At 53.9% G+C, this 20,642-nt stretch overlaps 1 protein-coding gene across 1 annotated transcript; it reads left to right on the top strand.

Annotated features, from left to right (window-relative positions):
* The first annotated feature begins 391 nt into the window (after positions 1 to 391).
* On the top strand, positions 392 to 16,219 carry Acp7 (acid phosphatase 7, tartrate resistant (putative)). The gene is made up of 13 exons (XM_046440098.2): positions 392 to 499; positions 1,119 to 1,376; positions 8,308 to 8,508; positions 8,726 to 8,908; positions 9,787 to 9,910; positions 10,143 to 10,205; positions 10,304 to 10,418; positions 10,493 to 10,600; positions 10,690 to 10,747; positions 10,827 to 10,894; positions 10,989 to 11,060; positions 13,526 to 13,663; positions 14,673 to 16,219. The coding sequence occupies exons 2-13, from the start codon at positions 1,259 to 1,261 to the stop codon at positions 14,736 to 14,738; spliced, it is 1,314 nt and encodes a 437-aa protein (XP_046296054.1). The 5' UTR covers positions 392 to 499; positions 1,119 to 1,258; the 3' UTR covers positions 14,739 to 16,219.
* The last annotated feature ends 4,423 nt before the right edge of the window (positions 16,220 to 20,642 follow it).

The raw sequence follows: 20,642 nt of genomic DNA, 5'->3' as shown, positions 1-20,642 counted from the left end.
GTCTGAGGAGTTCAGAAAGGGAAGAAGCCTCCAGGAGAAAGATGTCGCCGGCTGGGCTGGAGCGGCCGGGGATTCCGCGGTGCCCGCACACCTGGGTACCTGGGGACGGGGCATCGCCTGGCGGGGGCGGGTGTATGTACCTGGGGCTCCGCAGCTGGGCAGTGGGGTGCGTGGGGGGACGAGCGCAGCCTTACCTGTCCCGGAGCTAACCCGGTGTCCGGCTGGGAGGCAGTGGCGACTGCGTGCTGTGCCTTTCTGGGTCCTCTTTCCTGTGCCCCACCCTGGGGGGCGGGCGGGCGTGGGGCGCCTGGGACCGGCCCGACCTGTGGGACCCGGGGCCCCAGCTGTCTGGGGAGCCGGTCACCCCGAGGCAACCAGTTCTTCCGGGGCTGGGACAACTGTGGGCGGCGGGAACCCAGCTGGGCGCCTGCAAGCTCATAAATAGTGCGGGCGACACTGGTGGCCGAGACCAGCGTGCGTGCAGCCGGCGCCCGCGAGGGTGAGCCGGGGTCCCGGAGGGCGTCCCGGGTCCCAGCCGCCCGCCTTCGGGGGGACGGTTTCAGTCCCGATCAGCCCCAGATTGTCCCCGGGGAACCGGAGAGAGCCCTGGGGACAGAGAGGGAGGACGGAGAGGGCCGGGCGACAGCTGGGGGGAGGACGCAGGCGGGGAGGACAGCGGCACTAAGGCAGGATGGGGTGCCGGGGGCCAGGGGAGAGGCTGGCTTCAGGCTGAGGACGGGGTCGAGAGGCGGGGTCCCTGGGGACAGGTGGGACGCTAGGAATCTGGGCAATAAGGCCGAGGAGGCTGGGTTGCTCGAAGCCGAGTGGAACGGCGCCACCGAGTCCCCAGCCCCCTCCAGCTGTGAATTAGGGCCGCGCGCGGCCCCGGCGCCGGGCGGTCCAGGGTTCAAATCCTCCCGGCTCCACCACGTCCTGGCCCTGCCACTGAGTCACCCGGTTGCTCAGTGTCCTCTCGGTGATAGGACGATGCTCGCCGCGGCCACCTCCTCCTAGGAATGCGGGAGGCGTCCCGGGTGCACCTGTGCTCAGTGCCCAGCGCGTCGCCAGGCTCAGAGCCTCGCGCTCGGCTCCCGCTGACGGGTCTCCTCTCTCTCCAGCATCTGGATCCCCAGCGCCTAGGAGGACCCCTGCCACCCTCCCTCCGTCCAGAGGAGGGACAGGCCGACGCCACTGCCCTGCGGGAGCCCCTTCTCTCCACCCCTGCTTCCTCCCTGCCCGCCCCCAGCGTCCCCCTACCATGAGCCCCCGCCGTGGCTGCTGCGCCTGCTGCTGGCTCCTCCTCCTCTCCTTGGGAGTCCCGCGGGCCCCAGGATACCCCAGCGCTGCCCCAGAGCAAGTCCATCTGTCCTACCCAGGTAAGTGTCCAGGGGTCCTGGCGATGAGTCTCCAGTGAGGCCCTGCCGTGCTTCCTTGGTTGGGGGGCAGGAAATCTGTGCCGAGTGCTGTGGACCCCAAGGCTGCTGGCCATTTCCTCCCGGGCCTCAGTTGTCCATCTCTGTGAAATGGGTCTACCAGCGTCCCGCCTCTGGCTGTGTGGGAAATGACGACGGTGTCCACCCCATCCTGGGTGCTCTCCTGCTCTCCAAAGGGGGCTGCTGCTGCCCCTGCTCACCGTGTCGCTGTTGTATCTTCAGGAACAGGCGTGTTAGTGCACAGTAGGCCCTAAGATCCATTGTGGAGGAAACTTCTAATCTTCCCCTCCCCCCAAAAGTACTGGGATTGAACCTAAGGCCTCTACCACTGAGCCACATCTCCAGCCTTTTTTTTTTTCTTGAGACAGGGTCTCTCCTGCCTCCTGAGTGGCTGGGACTACAGGCATGTGCTTCCTCACCAACTCCTCCTTATCCTGAGTGGAGCAGTCACAGGGGCACATGTCTGTAATCCCAGTGACTCAGGAGGCTGAGACAGGAGGATCTCAAGTCGAGGCCAGCCTGGGGCTCAGTCCCTGGGTACCAAATCCTGGTACCCAAAATAACTAATTAATTTAAAAAAGGAAAAGGTGTGAAATCTTGTAATCTGGACCTTCTGCATCCAGACCCCCTGGTTTTGAATCTCAGTTTTGCTATTTACCTGCTGTGTAGTCTTGGGCAAGTGACTTAACCTCTTGGACTCCTCATCTGGACAATGGAATAATAGGAGAATGACTTTGTGGTGAGTCCCTGTGGAGTGGCAGAAGTGAGCCTGGCATGCAGCAGTGATTGGCGTGCGTTTTTGTCTCAGGACAATGCTGAAGATGGTTGAGAACCTCAGAGAGAGCTTTAGTTTACATGTCCATGTCTATCAACATTCACCTACTTACTAGAAATGGGAACTGCAGCAGGGGCTTGGCTCCATGGTAGAGCACTTCCCTAACACATGCGCCCCTTTGGTTCCCCCCAAAAAGCTGAGACATTGAAAAATACTTATTAAGTCATTTAAAATGAGTAAGAACAAACACCTTCTATATTAGTATAAATGACTTTTTTTTTTTTTGTACTGGGGATTGAACTCAGGGGCACTTAGCCACTGAGCCACATCCAGCCCTAGTTCATATTTTATTGAGAGACAGTGTTTTTCTGAGTTGCTCAGAGCCTCGTTAAACTGCTGAGGCTGGCTTTGAATTGCAACCTTCCTGCCTCAACCTCCTGAGCTGCTGGGATTACAGGCACGAGCCACGGAGGATACAGGCATGTACCACCGCACCTTGGCTAAGTGACATTCTTAATGAAAAAAAAATCCAGAAAATTCTATTTTGCCAAAAAAGAAATATAATAAGGACGAGGACAGTGGAATCGACTTAAATCTTTTATTCTGTCTTTTTCTTTTCTTTTTGTGGTATTAGGAATTGAACCCAGAGGTGCTCTACCACTGAGTGACAACCCAACCCAGTCTATTATTATTATTATTATTATTATTATTATTATTTTGAGAAAGGGCCTTACTAACTTGCCTAGGCTGGCTTCAAATTTGCAGTCCTCCTGCTTCAGGTGTGCCACTGATCCCAACTAGATTTATACCTTTTAAAAGTCTGGCTGAACAGGTGACAACCAGACTGTCCCTCACTGCTCCTCTCCCAGTTTTTGTGGCACCTTGGTGCAGATGATGTAGGTGAAGGAGATCTGATCTCACCAGGCTTGTGGCTGAAACAGGGAGGAAGAGTTCAATAGGAGTTTCAGATAATTGTGGCTAGTTTTTCTTTGATACTGCACCAAAACACAACGTAAGTTTTTAAAAATTTATTTAGTCGTCAGTGAACACACAGTATCTTTATTTATTTTTTTGTGGCACTGAGGAGCGAACCCAGTGCCCCACACATGTGAGGCAAGCGCTTTACCACTGAGCTACAGCCCCAGCCCCAAGTTTTTCCTTATTTTGAATAAAAATTTATAAAGGTTTTAATTTTGAAGTAATTGTAGACTTCCAGAAGAGTTTCAAGGGGTGTCTGGACTTCTTCTGTGCCCTGCATCCATCTTCCCCTCGGGGGACTCTCTTCCATCACCCCAGCCCTGTCAAGGCTCAGGCACGCCCATGGATGCCATGTTGTTAGTGAACTCTTGGGCTCCACCTCTGCCTTTACTCTAATCCACAACCCCAGCCCCTCTCGGCATTTATTTCTACCCATGTTGGTTCCTCAGTCTTTTCTTATTTTTAAGTCCTTGACTCCCCCAACCCCTGCTTTTTCCTCATTGAGACAGACTCTCACTATGTTGCCCAGGCTGGCCTTGAACTTCTGGGCTCAATCGATCCTCCTGCCTCAGTTTCCCCAGTAGCTGGGACTAAATATGCACACCACTGCACCTGGCTCCTTGACACATTTTTTTTGGTGCCAGGGATTGAACTCAGGGAGCCATACCCCCAGTCCTATTTTGTATTTTTTTTTAAATTTAGAGACAATGTCTCCCTGAATTGCTAAACACCTTGCCATCGCTGAGGCTGCCTTTGAACTTGCAATCCTCCTGTCTCAGCCTCCCGAGCCGCTGGGATTCCCAGCATGCGCCACTGTGCCTGGCTCAGGTTTAATGTTTTAAATAATTTATTTTGAATATCATATATAAATGTTGTATTCAGCATGTTTGAATCTGAACCTCAGAATGGTCTGTAGATTTTTTTTTAATTGAGACATAAGATCTGGATATCTTTAAGGGGCACATTATGAGAATTTGATACATGTATATACTGTATAATCATCAAATCAGGATAATAAGCACCTTCATTTCTTTAATAATAACTATCATGATTTTAGATTTAACAGTGGTTTCCAAAAATATTACAGAGAATTCCCATTCCCCACCCCCACTCATTCCCTGTCTGTGAGCACCTTGTGTAATCATGGTACAATGACAAAAACCATTTTTTTTTTTTGACAAAAACCAATGCAGGCTCTCCCTGCATTCCAATTCCAGATTATATGATCTGGAGTCAGACTCTTCAGTTTCATGAGCCTCAATTTACTTCTTCATAAAATAGAGTGACAATAGGGACTACATAACACCCACAGCTTTACAACGGGACCTATTCTCGACCTATACTTGCTCCAGAAAAATGGAGCCAGGCACAGCTGTGTGCATATTTAGTCCCAGCTACCTGGGAGGCTGAGGCAGGAGGATTGCTCAAGCCCAGGAGTTGGAGGCCAGCCTGGGCAACATAGCAAGCTCAAAATAAATAAATTAATAAATAAATAAATAAAATAAAAATTAAAAAATTTAAAAAGCCAAACAAAACAACAAAACAGGAAACCAAGGTGTACAGGGCCTTGGACCCGCTGCAGGCCTGGTTCTGAGTCCACCAACTCCCCAAAGTCTGTGCCGTTGCAGGATCCAGTCCCGGATCTCATGCTACATTTTGTGGCTCCGCCTCCTGAGCCCGGTCCAATCTGTCAGTTTCTCGCTCCTTTGTCTGTGTGATCTGGGTATTTTTGAGTAGGATCAGCTATTTTGCAAGACGCCCCTCATTCTGAGTTTGTCTGGTGTCTCCTGATGGTGAATGAGGTTGTGAATTTAAGGCGACACTCCCATAGACGAGCTCTAGCGGCCCTTTCTCTGATTGATAGCAGAGGGTCCCTGATGTGGGTGTGGCTTTTGGCTGCTGCCGCTGCTATTGACCTTGACGGCTTGGTTAAGGAGACAGATGCCTGCTGGCTTTCTCCACCTAAAGTCATTATTCTCCTCTTCACAGTTAATAAATGGCTTGAGGGAGCAGCTCAAGACTCAGAAATCCTATTCTCCCCCAGTGTTCACCCACTAATTTTAGTATCAATCAGTGGATTTTGTCTGCAATAATTATTAGTGTGGTGCTTGCCTAACTGTGATAATTTTCTCATTCTCTCTTTCCACCTAATTGAACTGTTAGTATAAGGAGGAGTGGTCCCTCCCTCCTCCGCTTATTCAATTATTTACTCCTATCATGGACTCATGGGTATATCTTATTTTTCTTTTCCTTTTTCTTTTTGTGTTTTTGTTTTGTTTTGTTTCGTTCTGAGGATTAAACTCAGGGGCACTTAGCCACTGAGTCACATCCACAGCCCTATTTTATATTTTATTTAGAGACAGGGCTTTTCTGAGTTGCCCAGGGCCTCGCTAAGTTGCTGAGGCTGGCTTTGAATTTGAGATCCTCCTGCCTCAGCCTCCCAAGCTGCTGGGATTTTAGACGTGCACCACTGCGCCTGGCTCATGGATATTTCTTTTATTCCATAAGTGAATTCCAATGCTATTGTTAATTATTCCGCGGCTCACAGTGTCCCGGATTTGGTCCTTTGGGATTGCTCCTGATTGGCTTCTGTGTTCTTTCTTTCTAACACCCCCCCCCCCCTGTTTTGAGCGCTTCCTCACTTTCTGACACCATAAATGATTTCCTTCCCCTTCCTGGGAATCACCTATTCTCCAGGGAGTCCGAACTCCTTTTACTGGAGAATGGTATTTAGACACCAGTCTCATCACCAGGTGTGCTCACTGGGCCTGGGGTGTCACTGGTTCATCTCTCTCAATAAGCAGAGCAAGGTGGTCCCTGCACACAAACACGCACACCGCACATCTAGATGTCTGTATTTGTCTGTGTCAATATCGACATCACGAGCTCCCGCTGATACCTCCGATTTCCACCTAACTTTCGTGTGCTGGAGGAAGAGCCCAAGTCCGCAACATTATGCTAGACCATCTGGTATTTTGACGCCTTGACTTGGTTGCTGACATTTAACTGAACCAACCCCTTTCCTTACTTGTGATCTCTTTCTCCAACACCGAGGAGTCTGACTCTCCCTCCCACCTACCTACGTGCCTGTTCCACCTTAGTGTATATGAAGCAGCCTCAGCAAGGACACTGGTCCCCCTCCCCCCCAGTTATTCTCCTCCCCTACTCCCTTGAGTGTGCTGTGCTAGTCATTTTTTTTATATCACGGGGGCCATGTGGTAGTGCTTATATTTCATATTGGGTTCCTTCCACACGCTGGGTGGTCTTATTTATTTATTTATTTACTTATAATATTTATTTTTTTAGTTGTGGTTGTCACAATACCTTTATTCCCTTCATTTATTTTTATGTGGTGCTGAGGATGGAACCCAGGGCCTTGCATGTGCTAGGCGAGCGCTCTACCGCTGAGCTACAATCCCAGCCCAGATCACACTCGTGTGCCTTTTTTTTAAAAAATTTAATTATATTCCTGGAAATCATGCCATGACAGTGCATAGAGCTTCTTCTTTGTGTGTTGTACTAAAGATTGAATCCAGGATCTAGCACATGCTGAGCAAGCACTCTACCACTGAGCCACATCCCCAGCCCCATTTATCTTTTGAGACAGGGTCTCACCAAGTTGCTGAGGCTAGCCTTGAACTTATGATCCTCCTGCCTCAGCCTCTGGGATTTCAGACATGCATCAAAGCGCCAGCTCCTCATTCACGTTTGCCTCACTGTGTGGGTGGTGTTGAGGCTCCCTCCCATCCACAGGCATTTAGGTTGTTTCTGGAAGTTTACAATGACAACGAGTGCTGCCACCGCTGACCCTGTGCAGGCACACTTTCGTGTGCTGGAGGAAGAGCCCATGTCCGCAACATTATGCTAGACCATCTGGTATTTTGACGCCTTGACTTGGTTGCTGACATTTAAGAATTGGAAGCTACCACTTAAAAACCCGAATTTGCATATCTATCTATATTGTATGCTCCCGGAGATAAAAGAAATCTCTGTGTAAAGATTTACTCTAGAAGTCGATAGGTTTGGTGGCGCCCCGCCAGTTCCTGCCTGGCAGCTCTCCAGAGCTGAGCCACCGCTGTCCCTCTTGGAGAGGGCGTGTTCCACAGTTTGCGCATGCTCTGTTGCCTGCTGCCTTACAGCTGGCCCTTGTCCCGGTTTATATCACCTCCCTGGCCTCCAGACATCTGCATTGGCATCTCTCGAATGACATCACGTGTGTGCAATGTTTAGTTAGCACAGAGCCGTGCACAGTGAAGAATATTGATAACGATATTCATTTAACCCTGACTGTATCAGGCATTGTTTCAAGTGCTTGGCTTCCAGTCTCAGTAGCCACCAGTGATTGGTTCTAGAACTTTCCATGAACACCAAAGCCTGCTGATGCTCATGCCCAAGTCATCCAGTGGCACAGCCTTTGCACATAACCTCTGTGCCTCTACCCGTGCACTTTAACGCCTCCCTAGATCACGTACAATACCTAACACAACACAAATGATTGCTCACTGAGTTGTTTGGGGAACCAGGCCAAGGGAAGACTCTCCGTGTGTTTACTACTGACTCATTATTCCCCCCCCCCGGAACATTTTGAACCCCCAGTTAGTTGAGGGTCAAAAAGGATGTGGAAATCGCGGACACGGAGGGCTAATTTACTTTAAAACATATATTTTTAGGTGTCAATGGGCCTTTATCATATTTATTTATATGCGGTGCCGAGCATGGAACCCAGGGGCTCACACATGCTAGACAAGGGCTCTATTAGATATATTAAATATATAAGTGCTCTATTATATATATTAAGCTTATTTTTAGTATTTATTTTTTAGTTATAGGTGGATGCAATATCTTTCTTTATTTCTGTGTGGTGCAGAGGATGGAACCAGTGCACCACCACTGAGCCACGACGCCAGCCCCCTGTATATCTATTTTTTCATCTAAGCTTGGTAATGACCTTGCAGGGGACCTGGTATCGTCACTCCGTTTACACCCAGGGGAACCGGGGCTGGGGCGGCGCGGCGACCGGGTGTTGTAGTTGGGCAGCTCCCGGGCCCTTAGCCCACGGCTCTGCCAGCGCCCCTCCTGCCAGCCCCAGCGCCCAGGCCCCTGACCCGTGCCCTCCCGCAGGTGAGCCGGGCTCCATGACGGTGACCTGGACCACGTGGGTCCCCGCGCCGTCCGAAGTGCAGTTCGGGCTGCAGCCGTCGGGGCCCCTCCCGCTGCGGGCGCGGGGCAGCGCGCGGCCCTTCGTGGACGGCGGCATCCTGCGGAGGACGCTCTACATGCACCGGGTGACGCTGCGCCGGCTGCTGCCGGGGGCGCAGTACGGTGAGCGCCCCGCGGGCCGGGGTCCCCGAGGGCTGGAGGCCCCCGTCGGGGACAGGAGCGCACCGATGATGCCCACGGGCGGTGGCCGGGCGGATTGGTGACCCTGCCCACCTCGCCCCCGACCCCGGGCAGCGGGACGGAGCCAAGGAGGGCAGGGGCCTCCCCTGTCACCCGGCCTGGGGCGATGCGCTGACCGTGGCCTTTCTCGTCCCCCCAGTTTACCGCTGTGGCAGCGCCCAGGGCTGGAGCCGGCGGTTCCGCTTCCGGGCCCTGAAGAACGGGGTCCACTGGAGCCCCCGCCTGGCTGTGTTTGGGGACCTGGGGGCCGACAACCCCAAGGCCTTCCCCCGGCTGCGCAGAGACACCCAGCAGGGCCTGTACGACGCCGTTCTCCATGTGGGTGAGGCATCGGCCCGGGCGCTGGGGACGGAGGGGCGCCCCGGAGAGGGAGAGGGACAGGGACCAGGCTGGCCAGGAGGTGGTGTCCGAGGGTCACCAGCCTGCCCAGGTCACAGTCCCAGCTCGGCCCCGTAGGGTGAGAGATTTTCCCTGTATAATAATGAAAATAGGTCGGGCCTGGTGGCCCGCAGGTCACCCACCGACTCAGGAGGCCGAGGCAGGAGGATCGCAAGTTCAAAGCCAGCCTCAGCAAGTTAGCCAGGCCCTAAGCAGCTCAGCGAGACCCTGTCTCTAAATAAAATATTTAAAAAGGGCCTAGGAATCAACAACATGCCAAGGTGCTGCCTCTGAGTCCCTGTTGTTATCGCTGTCACCGTCCTCGGGGTCAGGGCTGGAAGATGGGGTGGGCCCTGCGTGGTTCACAGCACCAGCTCTGCAGTCAGGTCCCCTGATGGGACTCCTGGGTCTCACTTCCCAGCCGTGTGGCCCAGAGCCTCAGTTTCTCCCTTTGCCAAGGGGACAGTCGACACCCCCTTCTGGGGATGTTGCGGAGGTCGGAGTGACCGGGTGTGCGAGGCATTTGGAGTTGAGCTCGGGACACAATCATCCCCAAACTCTATGTGTACTGATGTCATTGTTGATCTGGGAGGGGACAAGTGACAGAGATGGGGGCTGGCGTGATCAGAGCGCAGCGGACAGCATCCTCTGAGGGGGCTTGGGGACCAGACAGAGCATGTGCGGGTGGGTTGGGGTAGGGATCTGGGACCCAGGGCTGTCACAGCTCCCCCCAGCCACACCTGAACCACCAGGTCGGCTCTCGGTTCTGGCCAAAGCAGAGCCCCGTTGGTCCTGACTCTTTCCCTGCCACTTGGCCCCCAGGAGACTTTGCCTACAACATGGATCAGGACAACGCACGCGTCGGGGACAGATTCATGCGGCTCATTGAACCCGTGGCCGCCAGCTTGCCGTACATGACATGCCCGGGGAATCACGAAGAACGCTAGTGAGGATCGAGGGCTGTAGGGGTGGCAAAGGCTGGGTCAGTTGAAAATGGCTTTGTCCTTCTTAGTGTCTCACCTTAGTCCCTCATGCTGCTGTGTCCCATTTGTAGTAGCCAAAAAAGAGGAGATGAGGGGTGGGCTGGGAGCTGGACGCTGGGTCTGATAGTGCAGAGGTGGGCTTGGGGCTGCAGCTCCCAGACCCTCACCCTCACCCTCTGACTTGCTTTTTTCTAGCAACTTCTCTAACTACAAGGCCCGATTTAGTATGCCAGGGGACAATGAAGGCCTGTGGTACAGGTAATCTGGGGAGAGCTGGCGGGTTGGCCTCGTTCCCCTGAAGGACCAGAGGTGCAGAGGAGACCCCCAGCTCTGACCCCTGCCCTTGGACCCCCCAGCTGGGACCTGGGCCCCGCCCACATCATCTCCTTCTCCACCGAGGTGTATTTCTTTCTGCATTACGGCCGCCACCTGGTCCAGAGACAGTTCCGCTGGCTGGAGAGCGACCTCCAGGTAGGTGGGTGGAGGCCCCTTGTGCCCGGGCCGGTCTCCTCTCTTCCTTGGCCTCACCGGGCCCTTCTCTCTAGAAAGCCAATCAGAACCGGGCGGCGAGGCCATGGATTGTCACCATGGGCCACCGGCCCATGTACTGCTCCAACGCCGACCTGGATGACTGCAGGTGGCATGAAAGCAAGGTGAGGACCCTCCGGGGCCGGGCGGGGTGGGGCGGGCAGCCAGGTGGCACCGCAGCCTGGGCCCCCCTCACCGCCTGCGCATCCACCAGGTCCGCAAAGGCCTCCACGGCAGGCTGTACGGGCTGGAGGATCTCTTCTACAAATACGGTGAGTGAGCCTTGCCACCCCCTGGCCCCGCCTGCCCGCCCGCCCCACTCAGGGCCCTGACCCCGTCTTCCTGCGTCAGGAGTGGACCTGCAGATCTGGGCTCACGAGCACTCCTATGAGCGACTGTGGCCAATTTACAACTACCAGGTGAGGCTCCCGGACAGACGGCCCAGGACCCTCGGGGCTGAGGTCAGTGTGGACACGGCCCCTGGACACGCCCGCCCTCCTGTCCCTTCTCCAGGTGTTCAATGGCAGCCTCAAGTTTCCCTACACCAACCCTCGAGGCCCGGTCCACATCATCACAGGATCCGCGGTGAGCCCCCGGGGACAGGGGCCTTGCTCTCTCCCCTTTGGATAGATATATGTGCATATATACATAGTTTTCTTTTCTTTTTTTTCCTGCTACTGGGGATTGGACCCAGGAAGGCTCTTCTTCTGAGCCACATCCCCAGCCCTTTTTTTTTTTTAATTTTAAAACAGAATCTCACTAAATTGCTGAGGCTGGCCTTGAACTTGCCATCCTCCCGCCTCAGCCTCCTAAGTCGCTGGGATTACTGGCGTGCACCGCCGTGCCCAGCAAGAGGGTTTATTTTTAAAGTCGATTCTTACAAGCGATTAAGACCAAAGTCAGACTCGCCGGGGATCAAGATTCAAACGGTGCAGAGGGCAGGAGGTGAGCCTTGGCCGCCACGCCCCCCCTGCTGTTCTCCATCCTCCTGTCTCTTGGGTGGCATTTGAAGCTGTTCCCTGCATATAGAAGTGAGTGATTGTCGAGACTGAGACATGTTCTCGGATCCCCACTTTGCAAAGAGGACCTGGATCACGCTCAGACCCGGGGTTCTCAGTCTTGGGGCACATCAGCATTACCCAGGGGGCTTTTACAACTCAAAGCCTGGGCCTGCGCCAGACAAAACACGGGTCTTTGAGGGCGGGACCCTGACCTCAGACACACCTTGGAGCTACCACCTGGAAGAGGAAACAGCCGGTTACCAGGGTCTGCTGGCTTCTCCTCCTCCTCCCAGCCTCGGCCCACAGTGGTCACTATTCTGACCTTCCTCAGCAGGGACTGCTTTTTTGTCTCATTTGATTGATGGATGGACAGAGTGCTGGGGACTGAACCCAGCAGCCGGTACCTCTGAGCTCCATCCCCAGCCCCTTTTATTATGGTCCGACACACAGTCTTGCCAAGTTGCCGAGGCTGGCCTTGAACTTGCCATCCTCCTGCCTCAGCCTCCCAGGTCGCTGGGATCACAGGACCGTGTCGCTGAACTGGGCTCCTCTCATTTCCAATTGTGAAGTGATCTCAGACGTAGGGGCTGAGAGGTTGCAAACATGACATAAGGAGGTTCCATGTGCCCTTCGCCGAGATTCCCCAAACTTGAACCTTTAGCCTCATTTGTGTTAATCTTACCCTCTCTCCTCTTAAGTCCTATTTTTAGATCCATTCAAGAGTACATTGCAGGGCTGGGCTGGGGCTCAGCGGTAGAGTGCGTGCCTGGCACGGGTGAGGCCCTGGGTTCCATCCCCAGCACCCCATAAAAATAAATAAGTAAAGGTTTTATGTTCATCGACAACTAAAAACAGAAAGAAAGTCGCAGACATGAATCCCTTTTAGCCACCTGTAAAGGACATTCTCTCTCATCACTCAGTGCGATGACCAAAGTCAAGTCGCCAACATGGGTAATACACTGTCACCCAACCTACCGGCCTGATTCAGATGAGCCAATCAAGGCCAAAATAATCCTTCCCCAGCCCAGACCTGGGCCGTGGCCACGTGATGTGTTTAGGTGCCTTCTCTTTAGCTTCCTCTAATCAGGGACATTTCTCCACTCTCTCTCCATCTTTTGACATTGACAATTCTGAAGATTCTGTGACACTGCTTTGTAGCGTATCCTTCAACTCGGGTTTGTCCAACGTTTGCCCATGATTAGATCAAAGCTCTACATTGGGGGGGACAGGGAGTAAGTAGCAGGGATTGAACTTGGGGGCCCTCAGCCACTGAGCCCCATCTCAGCCCTAGTTTGTATTTTCTTTAGAGACAGGGTCTCACTGAGTTGCTTAGCGCCTCACTTTTGCTGAGGCTGGCTGTGAACTCGAGATCCTCCTGCCTCAGCCTCCCGAGCCACTGGGATGACAGGCGTGGGTCTCGGTGCCTGCGAGGTCATGCATTTTTTGGTCACAACAGCAACCCTGGGTTGTCAGCGGGTCCTTCCAGGAAGCAGCGAGGCCTCTTGGACTTCTCGAGCCTCCTGTTTCCCAGCTGGGCATGTGGCCTGGTCTGAGTGGCTCCTGGCTCTTGCTTCAATCACTTGTCACCAAACGGGGTACAAAATGGTGGTTTTTGAGTCTCCCTCCTCTCCGCCTGTGGAGGCTGCTTCTCTCCTGGCATGGACTCTTCCCGCCTCGGGCCTGGCGTCTTAGAAAGCTCTCTCAGAGGGTCCCCTGTGGCCGGGGGAGACCCACCGATCTCTTCTATTCTTCAAATGGCTTCTGCCTTTCCATGTGCGTCTCCCCAGCTTCGCGGTGATCACCCCGGGAGGTATCTAGCTCAAGGGCCCGGGGCCTTGGGGGGCCGCCATTGGGACACAGCCGGGTGCTTCCCCAGAAATCCGAAGCCCAGCGGGAGGAAGGCTGGCCAGGCCCATGCGCCCCCGGAACACGGCTCTCAACTGGCTTTGTCCCTCTGGGGGGCAGCAGGGCCTGGCCTGACGGGTCCTTTCTGTTCCTTTGGGTCCTGAACCTGCCCCAGCTCCGCCTCTGACCCACTCTTCCCCGCAGGGCTGTGAGGAGCGACTGACCCCCTTTAGCATCTCCCCAGGGCCCTGGAGCGCCCTGCGCGTGAAGGAGTATGGGTACACCCGGCTGCACATCCTCAACGGGACCCACGTCCACATCCAGCAGGTGTCTGATGACCAGGTCAGTGAGGGACGAGTCGTTAGAACCTGGAACTCAGGAATGAATAAGTCTCAGAGCTCGGGAGGCTGAGGCAGGAGGATCTCGAGTTCAAAGCCGGCCTCGGCAAAAGTGAGGCCCTAAGCAGCTCAGTGAGCCCCTGTCTCTAAATAAAATGCAAACTAGGGCTGGGACGGGGCTCAGTGGTCGAGGGCCCCTGAGGTCAATCCCAGGGACCAAAAATAAACAAGTAAATAAGATAAAGCACTAGAGCTGGAAATCCTGGGTTCAAATCCTGCCTCTGCCTCTGGCTGCCCTGTCCTGATGCTCCCCTCACCAAGTACAGCCGGGAGCTGCGCTCAGACTCACACGCCTCGGGTCACACAGACGGGGTGTGCTGGGATATACCGGGGTGCCTGGACTCCAGGATTTGTGTTCTTTTAAAAAATTATTTTTGGTCCTGGAGATGGAACCCAGGGTGCCTTACCACTGAGCTACGTCTTCGGCCCTTTTTATTCTTATTTTGAGACTGGATCTTGGTAAGTTGTTTGGGGCCTCACTAAATTGCTGAGGCTGGCCTCCAACTTGTGATCCTCCTGCGTTAGCCTTCACAGTCATTGGGATTACAGGCGTGCACCATGGTGCCTGGAGTTGAGACTGTGTTCTTAATAACAGCCGCCTCCACTTCCCCAGTACTTGTCGCATCTGGGCTCCCCTTTTGCCCCTGTACACATATCTCATTTAATCCCCACAGTGTCTACGACAGAGGTTCCACCACTACCGTCTTTTTCTTTTCCTGGACTGGGGATGAGCCCAGGGCTTCGCACAAGCTCGCAAGCTCTCTCCCACTGAGCCACTTCCCCCGCCCTCAACTCTACTTTTCAAATGAAGAAAATATCAACTCAGAGAGGTGTAGCAATTTTTCCAGGGCCACCCAGCCCATCAGGGGCAGGGACAGGTGCTGAGCACAGGCCGCTGGCCCCCGGGCCAGGCTTTCAGCCCTCAGAGCCTTCCCTGATTCTGTCCTTTGCAGGATGGGAAGATCGTGGATGACGTCTGGGTGGTGAGACCCCTGGTTGGCCGGAGGATGTACCACTAGGGATGGGGGCCACTGTCATCGGGCACTTGCCGCCGTGGACAGTACGACTGGACATTGCTGTGACTGGGTGGGGAGTCAGGCGGGTCCCGACTCCCCTACTCCCTAGAGGCCCTGTGTGTCCTGACGGGGCTGGACAGTGGGAGCCTGGCTGCAGGGGGGACCGGCGTGACAGTGGAGCCGGCCCGGGTCTCGCCTGGCACAGACCCCCTCCTGGGTAGCATCGGGCACCGGCCTTGGGAATAAAAGGCTCCCAGGGGTGGCTCTGGGACAGGGGTCTGTGAGGGTGACCAGGGACAGGAACTCGAGTCCACCCCTCCACCGAACCCTGCCCGGCTCTCTGGAGACGGTCTCTCCCGCTGGACTGTCAACCTGGGCCCGGGCAGAGCCAGCTGCTCCTAGGCAGCTGCACACAGACTCATTACATGAATGAAGGTCGCCACGTGTCCGGCTCTGGCCAGGGGACACTGGGGACAGCAATGAACCAGCCCCAGTCCTGCCCGCTGGCAGCCCACAGGCAGCAGGGGAATCGTCATCCAACCCAGGTGACCAACGAGGAACGGGGGAACACCACGGAGGGACCAGGGCTGCGAGGTCACGGCTCAAGGCTGAGCTGGTGTCCCCTGTGGGCCTGGCATGTCCCGTCCCGGGCTGGGTGAGGCTGTGGACGTGCCTGGGCCATGGCGTCCACAGAGGGCAAAGGCCTGGCACTGAAGCCAGATGGCAACTGGATTCAAGTCTCAGCTGTGGTGAAGTGTCACCCCCTTTCTCCACTGAGAAGTCCTACCTGGGCTGCTCCAGACATCCCCACCACGGCTGACTTTAGGGCTGTCAGCAGAAGAGTCTCTGCAGCAGAGTCCATTGTAGATAAACTTCCCATTTTCCTGTCGCCCTGTTTACTTGGCCACTGGCCGGGAAGATACCATCCCTCCAGGTGCTGGACACCCTGTCACTAGTTCTTCACAAACATGTATCCAGTAGAGTAGTTTGTAGAAATGTGCAGACAAGGCCTCTGGCCTCGGGCTGGGCTTCACAGAGATGTCTACGTTCCTAAGAGGAGAGAAGTTACCGCCTGGGCTCCATGGTAACAGCTGGCAGGGGAGGAAGGAGAGGGGAGGAGAAGCTCCCCCCTTCTCAGGTGCTGTCCTTGAAGGGTTAACTTGCCCAGAACAGTGAGAGAAAAAGCTGCTTTATGTGAACTTCTGCAGACTGGGAACTTCGGAGCCCCTCCCCTTACACGCTGGGTATAAAACTCTGAAACTCCCTGAATTCGGGGTTCAGGGGATTGATTGATGACAGCAAAAGCTGTGCCCTCTGAGCCTGGCTGCAGCCAAATAAAACTGGGTCCTGCTGTCTCCGGTGCCCTGCCTCGTCTGTCCCTACAACAGGAGCACTTCCTGTGTGACTGGGGGCAAGTGACCCACCCTCTCTGAACCTCTGTTTCTTCATTTGTAAATAAGAATGATATTAAATGCGTGTGACAGTCCTGGTATTCCCAAGTCCTCTTTTTCTCGTGCCCCGCATCCAATTAGCTGTAAATTCTGTGGACTTTGCTTTTAAAATGTACCCAGAATCTCTCCTGCCAGCCCTGACCCTGGCCCTGTCTCTATTCACCTCCCGCCCACACTCGGGCTCCTGCCCTCTCCTGTCCCTGCAGTTCACCACCCACAGCCAAAGGGACCTGGTGCGCCTGGGTCGGCCATGTTCCCTCCCGCTCAGAGCTGGTCCTGAGATTTGCTGTACTAAATAATAAGCCACAGTCCTCTGGTGGCCCATGCGCCCGGCCCCCTCCCTGTGCTCACCCCTCCTCACCCAGGGGCCAGGATGCTGTCCCCAGGTATCCACAGGGTCCCCTCCCTTCAGGGCTCTGCTCAGCGGTACCTTCCCCATAAGTTCTCCCTGATCACTGGGTCACACGTCCCCAGCTGGGGTGAGGCTCAGTGTGGAGCACTTGACGAACAGCCCTGGGTCCTGTCCCCAGCACCCCGAAATATGAAGACAAAGCGGCCCCGACATCTCCACCCCGCTCTACCTTGTGGAGCACGCTTAGATCTTGTGACCACCGTCTGGACGCATTTCACTTATTTTTGGTCCCCTCCATCACCCCTAGGCCACGGGACAGTCTGCGGCTGTCCTGGTGCATAGTAGGTGCTCAGTAAACTGCCCGACCGCCTGGAGGAGGACTGAGAACCACGGGTACAGGCCAGCACCTGGCACAGGAAGCGCATGACAAAGAGCAGGAATGACAGTGACTTAGGCGACTCACCCAGACCCTGGGTGCGCAGGGGGCGGGGGGGGGGGCAGGGAGGCCCGCGGGTGGGGCTCCTGGCTCCACGCATCTCCGCACATGCGCAGGAGGCTCCGGGTGGCAAGGGGGAGACCTGGGCTTCCTCAGGGCGGAGCGAGCGGGGTTTGGAAGGCTGCACAGATGGCATGCGACGCCGCAGAGGACGCGGGAGGCTTTGTGACCTGCTTTTCCTGCCTCATGAAATTCACATGGTCACATTGTGCATCCAGGCAATCACTGAGCTGCACCCTCCCCCCCCTCCTCCTCCCCCCCCCTCCTCCTCCTCCTCCTCCTCCTTCTTCTTCTTCTCTCTCTCTCTCTCTCTCTCCTCTCTGTCTCTTTAATTTTGAGCCAAGCTCATTAAGTTTCTTAGGGCCTCCCAGCCTCGAACTTCTGATCCTCCTACCTCAGCCTCCTGAGTTGGTGGGATTACAGCTGTGGGCCACCACCGCCCCCAACTTCAGCTCCTTCATTTTATTTATTTATTTTAAAATATTTATTTTTTTAGTTGTAGTTGGACACAATACCTTTATTTTATTTACTTATTTTTAGGTGGGGCTGAGGATGGAACCCAGGGCCTCCCACGTGCTAGGAGAGCACCCTTCTGCTGAGCCACAACCCCAGCCCCAGCCCCTTCATTTTAAAAAATAAACCTTAGTCTTTCGAAACAGTCTACAGAAAAGTTGCAAAGACAGTAGAACGCCCACAAACCCCACACCCAGCTCTCCCTTTTATTGAAATCTTAGTGTCTCATCTTGTTGTAATGAACCAATGGACAGGACCCGGGTGAATGGCCAGCCCAGGAGGCTGGGCCAAGGGAGGCCGTCTTAGAAGGCCCCTGACTGCAGGATCCCATTCAAGGCTTTCGGAAGGGCAGTCTCACCTGTGCAGCCAGAGTGGACTCATTGTTGCCTAAAGTTGGGGGGGGGCAGAGGGAGGATTAGGTGCCAAGGCACAGGAGGAAGCTCTGGGTGATAGAGATGTTCTCTGTCTGGTGCTGGGGATGGAACCCAGGACCCCACAAGGGGGAGGCAAGCACCGTACTACCGAGCCACACCTCGGGGACTATGTGATCTTTTTACGACGCCTAGATGTGTTTTTGACTTGGAATTTTTCTTTTTAATTCTGCCCATTGCTTAATTTATATTATGTTATTTATTGATTCCTATATTTACTATGTATGGATCAAAAAAAAAAAAAAAAGAGAGAGAGAGAGAGAGAGAGGTGGTTAGAAGCCCAGACCCTCCAAGCCAGGCTGCCTGTGTGGCTTTGGAGAAGTGACTTACCCTCTCTGTGCCTTGTTTGCACATTTGTAGAATGGAGATGACATGCTTAGACATGTTGTGGGGGCAAAGGAGGCTGTGTGCATTAAATGCTCAGCACAGGCAGGGCCTGTGACGTGGAAGGCTCAGGGAGCGTTCACAGTTGTCACTACCCAACATGCTGGGCTCCCCGATGGCATCAAGGGGTGTGTTCATGAGTGTGAGCCTCTTTCAGGGCCTCGGTGTTGAAGTCGGTCTCCCTTCCTGTTCCAGGTGGGGGCTTCGTTCTCCCTCTCCCCTGCCCCAGCCTCAGTTTCCTCATCTGTGAAGTGGCTCTAAAGGTCCCACCCTATAGACAAATGATGAGCAGTAAGTACAGTAAGTACAGTAATGTGGGCAGAACGGTCAGAGAGGGCCTGGCGTAGAGGACAGGAGAAAGTCTGGGAGTAGCAGATATCAGATAACAGGGGATTTAGATATTCCACGATCATCAAAAGCCAATGAGAATAAAAATTCTTACAGTAGTACTTGCAGGCTGGGCTGGGGCTCAGTGGAGAGCGCTTGCCCAGCACGAGGGAGGCCCTGGGTTCGATTCTCAGCACCACATACAAATAAATGGATAAAATAAAGGCCCATCAACATCTAAAAAAATATTTTGAAAATAGTACTTACCCCTGATGAATATTTTCCACATATAGGTTTATGCCTGTCTGTCTTTCTCTCTCTCTCTCTCCATATTTGGAATTGAACCCAGAGGCACTTTACCACTAAACTACATTCTTGGCCTTTCAATTTATTTTATTTCAGGACAGGGTCTTGCTAAGTGCTGAGGCTGGTCTTGAACTGTGGTCCTCCCGCCTCAGCCTCCCAGGTCGCTGGGATCACGGCTGCACCACCACACTCAGCTGCCTTTCTTTCCCTTTAAGATCAATTCCAGAGTTGGGGTTGCTGTGTCAAGTGAAGAGTAGGTGACATCGTTGAGTCTCTTGATGGCTATCACCAAAAGGCTGCCTGAGAGGCTTTTTACATTTTTTTTTAATTTTTAAGAGTGCTTCTTATTTTGTATTCTTACCAGCACTGATTATGATATTTAAAAGATATTTTTTCTCAGCTAAGTACAATAGCTCATGCTTGTAATCTTAGCAACTCAGGAGGCTGAGGCAGGAGGATCGAGAGTTCAAAGCCAGCCTCAGCAACGATGAGGTGCTAAGCAACTCAGTGAGAGCCTGTCTCTAAATAAGATATTAAAAAAAATTAGAGGCCAGCCTCCGTAACTGAGTAAGAAGTCTTGTCTCAAAATACAAAATAAAAGGGGCTGAGATGTAGCCCAGTGGAAAAGTGCCCCAGGGTTCAGTCCCTAGTGTGTGTGTGTCTATTTTTTTCTCCCAAGATACCTAAAAAATCAGTTTAGTAAGCATTTCATTCATTGCTTATTCACCAATTCCATTTTCTCATTTATTGTTTGAATTGTTTTTTTTTTGTATTTTTGTTCATATCTTTTGCCTATTTTTCTGTTGTATAGACAGCTGTTTTATTGACTTGCAAGTGCTTTCTATATATGAAGGACCTAAAGCCTTGCTTGCTGTCCATACACAGTGATTCACCGTTTTCCTTGATACCTAGAAATCTACAGTCTTTATTGTTACAAGTTCAAATGCTCCTCCCCTCTTCTCCGGTCGCCATCCTCTAAGAGTCACCTCCACAGCACTCCTCCAGGGAGGCTCTGTCGGAGGCTCTGATTTTCTTCTTCCAAGGCCTTGAAGTAGGAAGGGGGGGTCCTGGCCCACCCTGAGTAAGCTCTTGGGGCAGGTCTGTCACCGGGATTGTCCCAGGGGTCTGATGTCTACCTGGGTCCTCAGCTAAGGTACAAGGGGCGCTTCCCCTAACACAGTTCTGCAGCCCATTGCCCTGAAACTCGGGCTGGGGCATCAGAGAGACAGACTGCGCCCGTTTCTCCTCCCATCACTGTGGCCTGGGTAGGATTCCATCCTCAGCCCCTGGTCTTGCTCCTTCTAGAGTAGAGATTCTGTGAGGAGTCAAAGGAGCACAACCCAGAGCCTTTCCTGCCGGCGAGGAGCCGCGGAATGCGGAGCGGGATCACACCATCTTGTCATACGTGCTCAGGCCACCAGGGGGAAGCAGAGGGCAGCCGGTGAGCAGCGCTCAGGTCCAGGGTTTGCCCCACGAGGTTGAGGCTGAGCGAGGGAAGAGGTTTCTTTCAGCCTCCGTGGCCTCCTGGACGAGCAGAGGTGGGTGTCAGAGCTCGTTGTTCAAATCAAATGGCTGAGCAGGGCGCGGTGGCGCACGCCTGTAATCCCAGCGACCTGGGAGGCTGAGACAGAAGGACCACAAGTTCAA

Source organism: Marmota monax, unplaced genomic scaffold (assembly GCF_021218885.2).
Source record: "Marmota monax isolate L192 unplaced genomic scaffold, Marmota_monax_Labrador192_F-V1.1 WCK01_AAM20220418_F8-fsc00228, whole genome shotgun sequence".
NCBI classification, from domain to species: Eukaryota; Metazoa; Chordata; class Mammalia; order Rodentia; family Sciuridae; genus Marmota; species Marmota monax.
The sequence above is the reverse complement of the archived record's forward strand: the minus strand, read 5'-3'. Positions and strand labels throughout refer to the sequence as shown.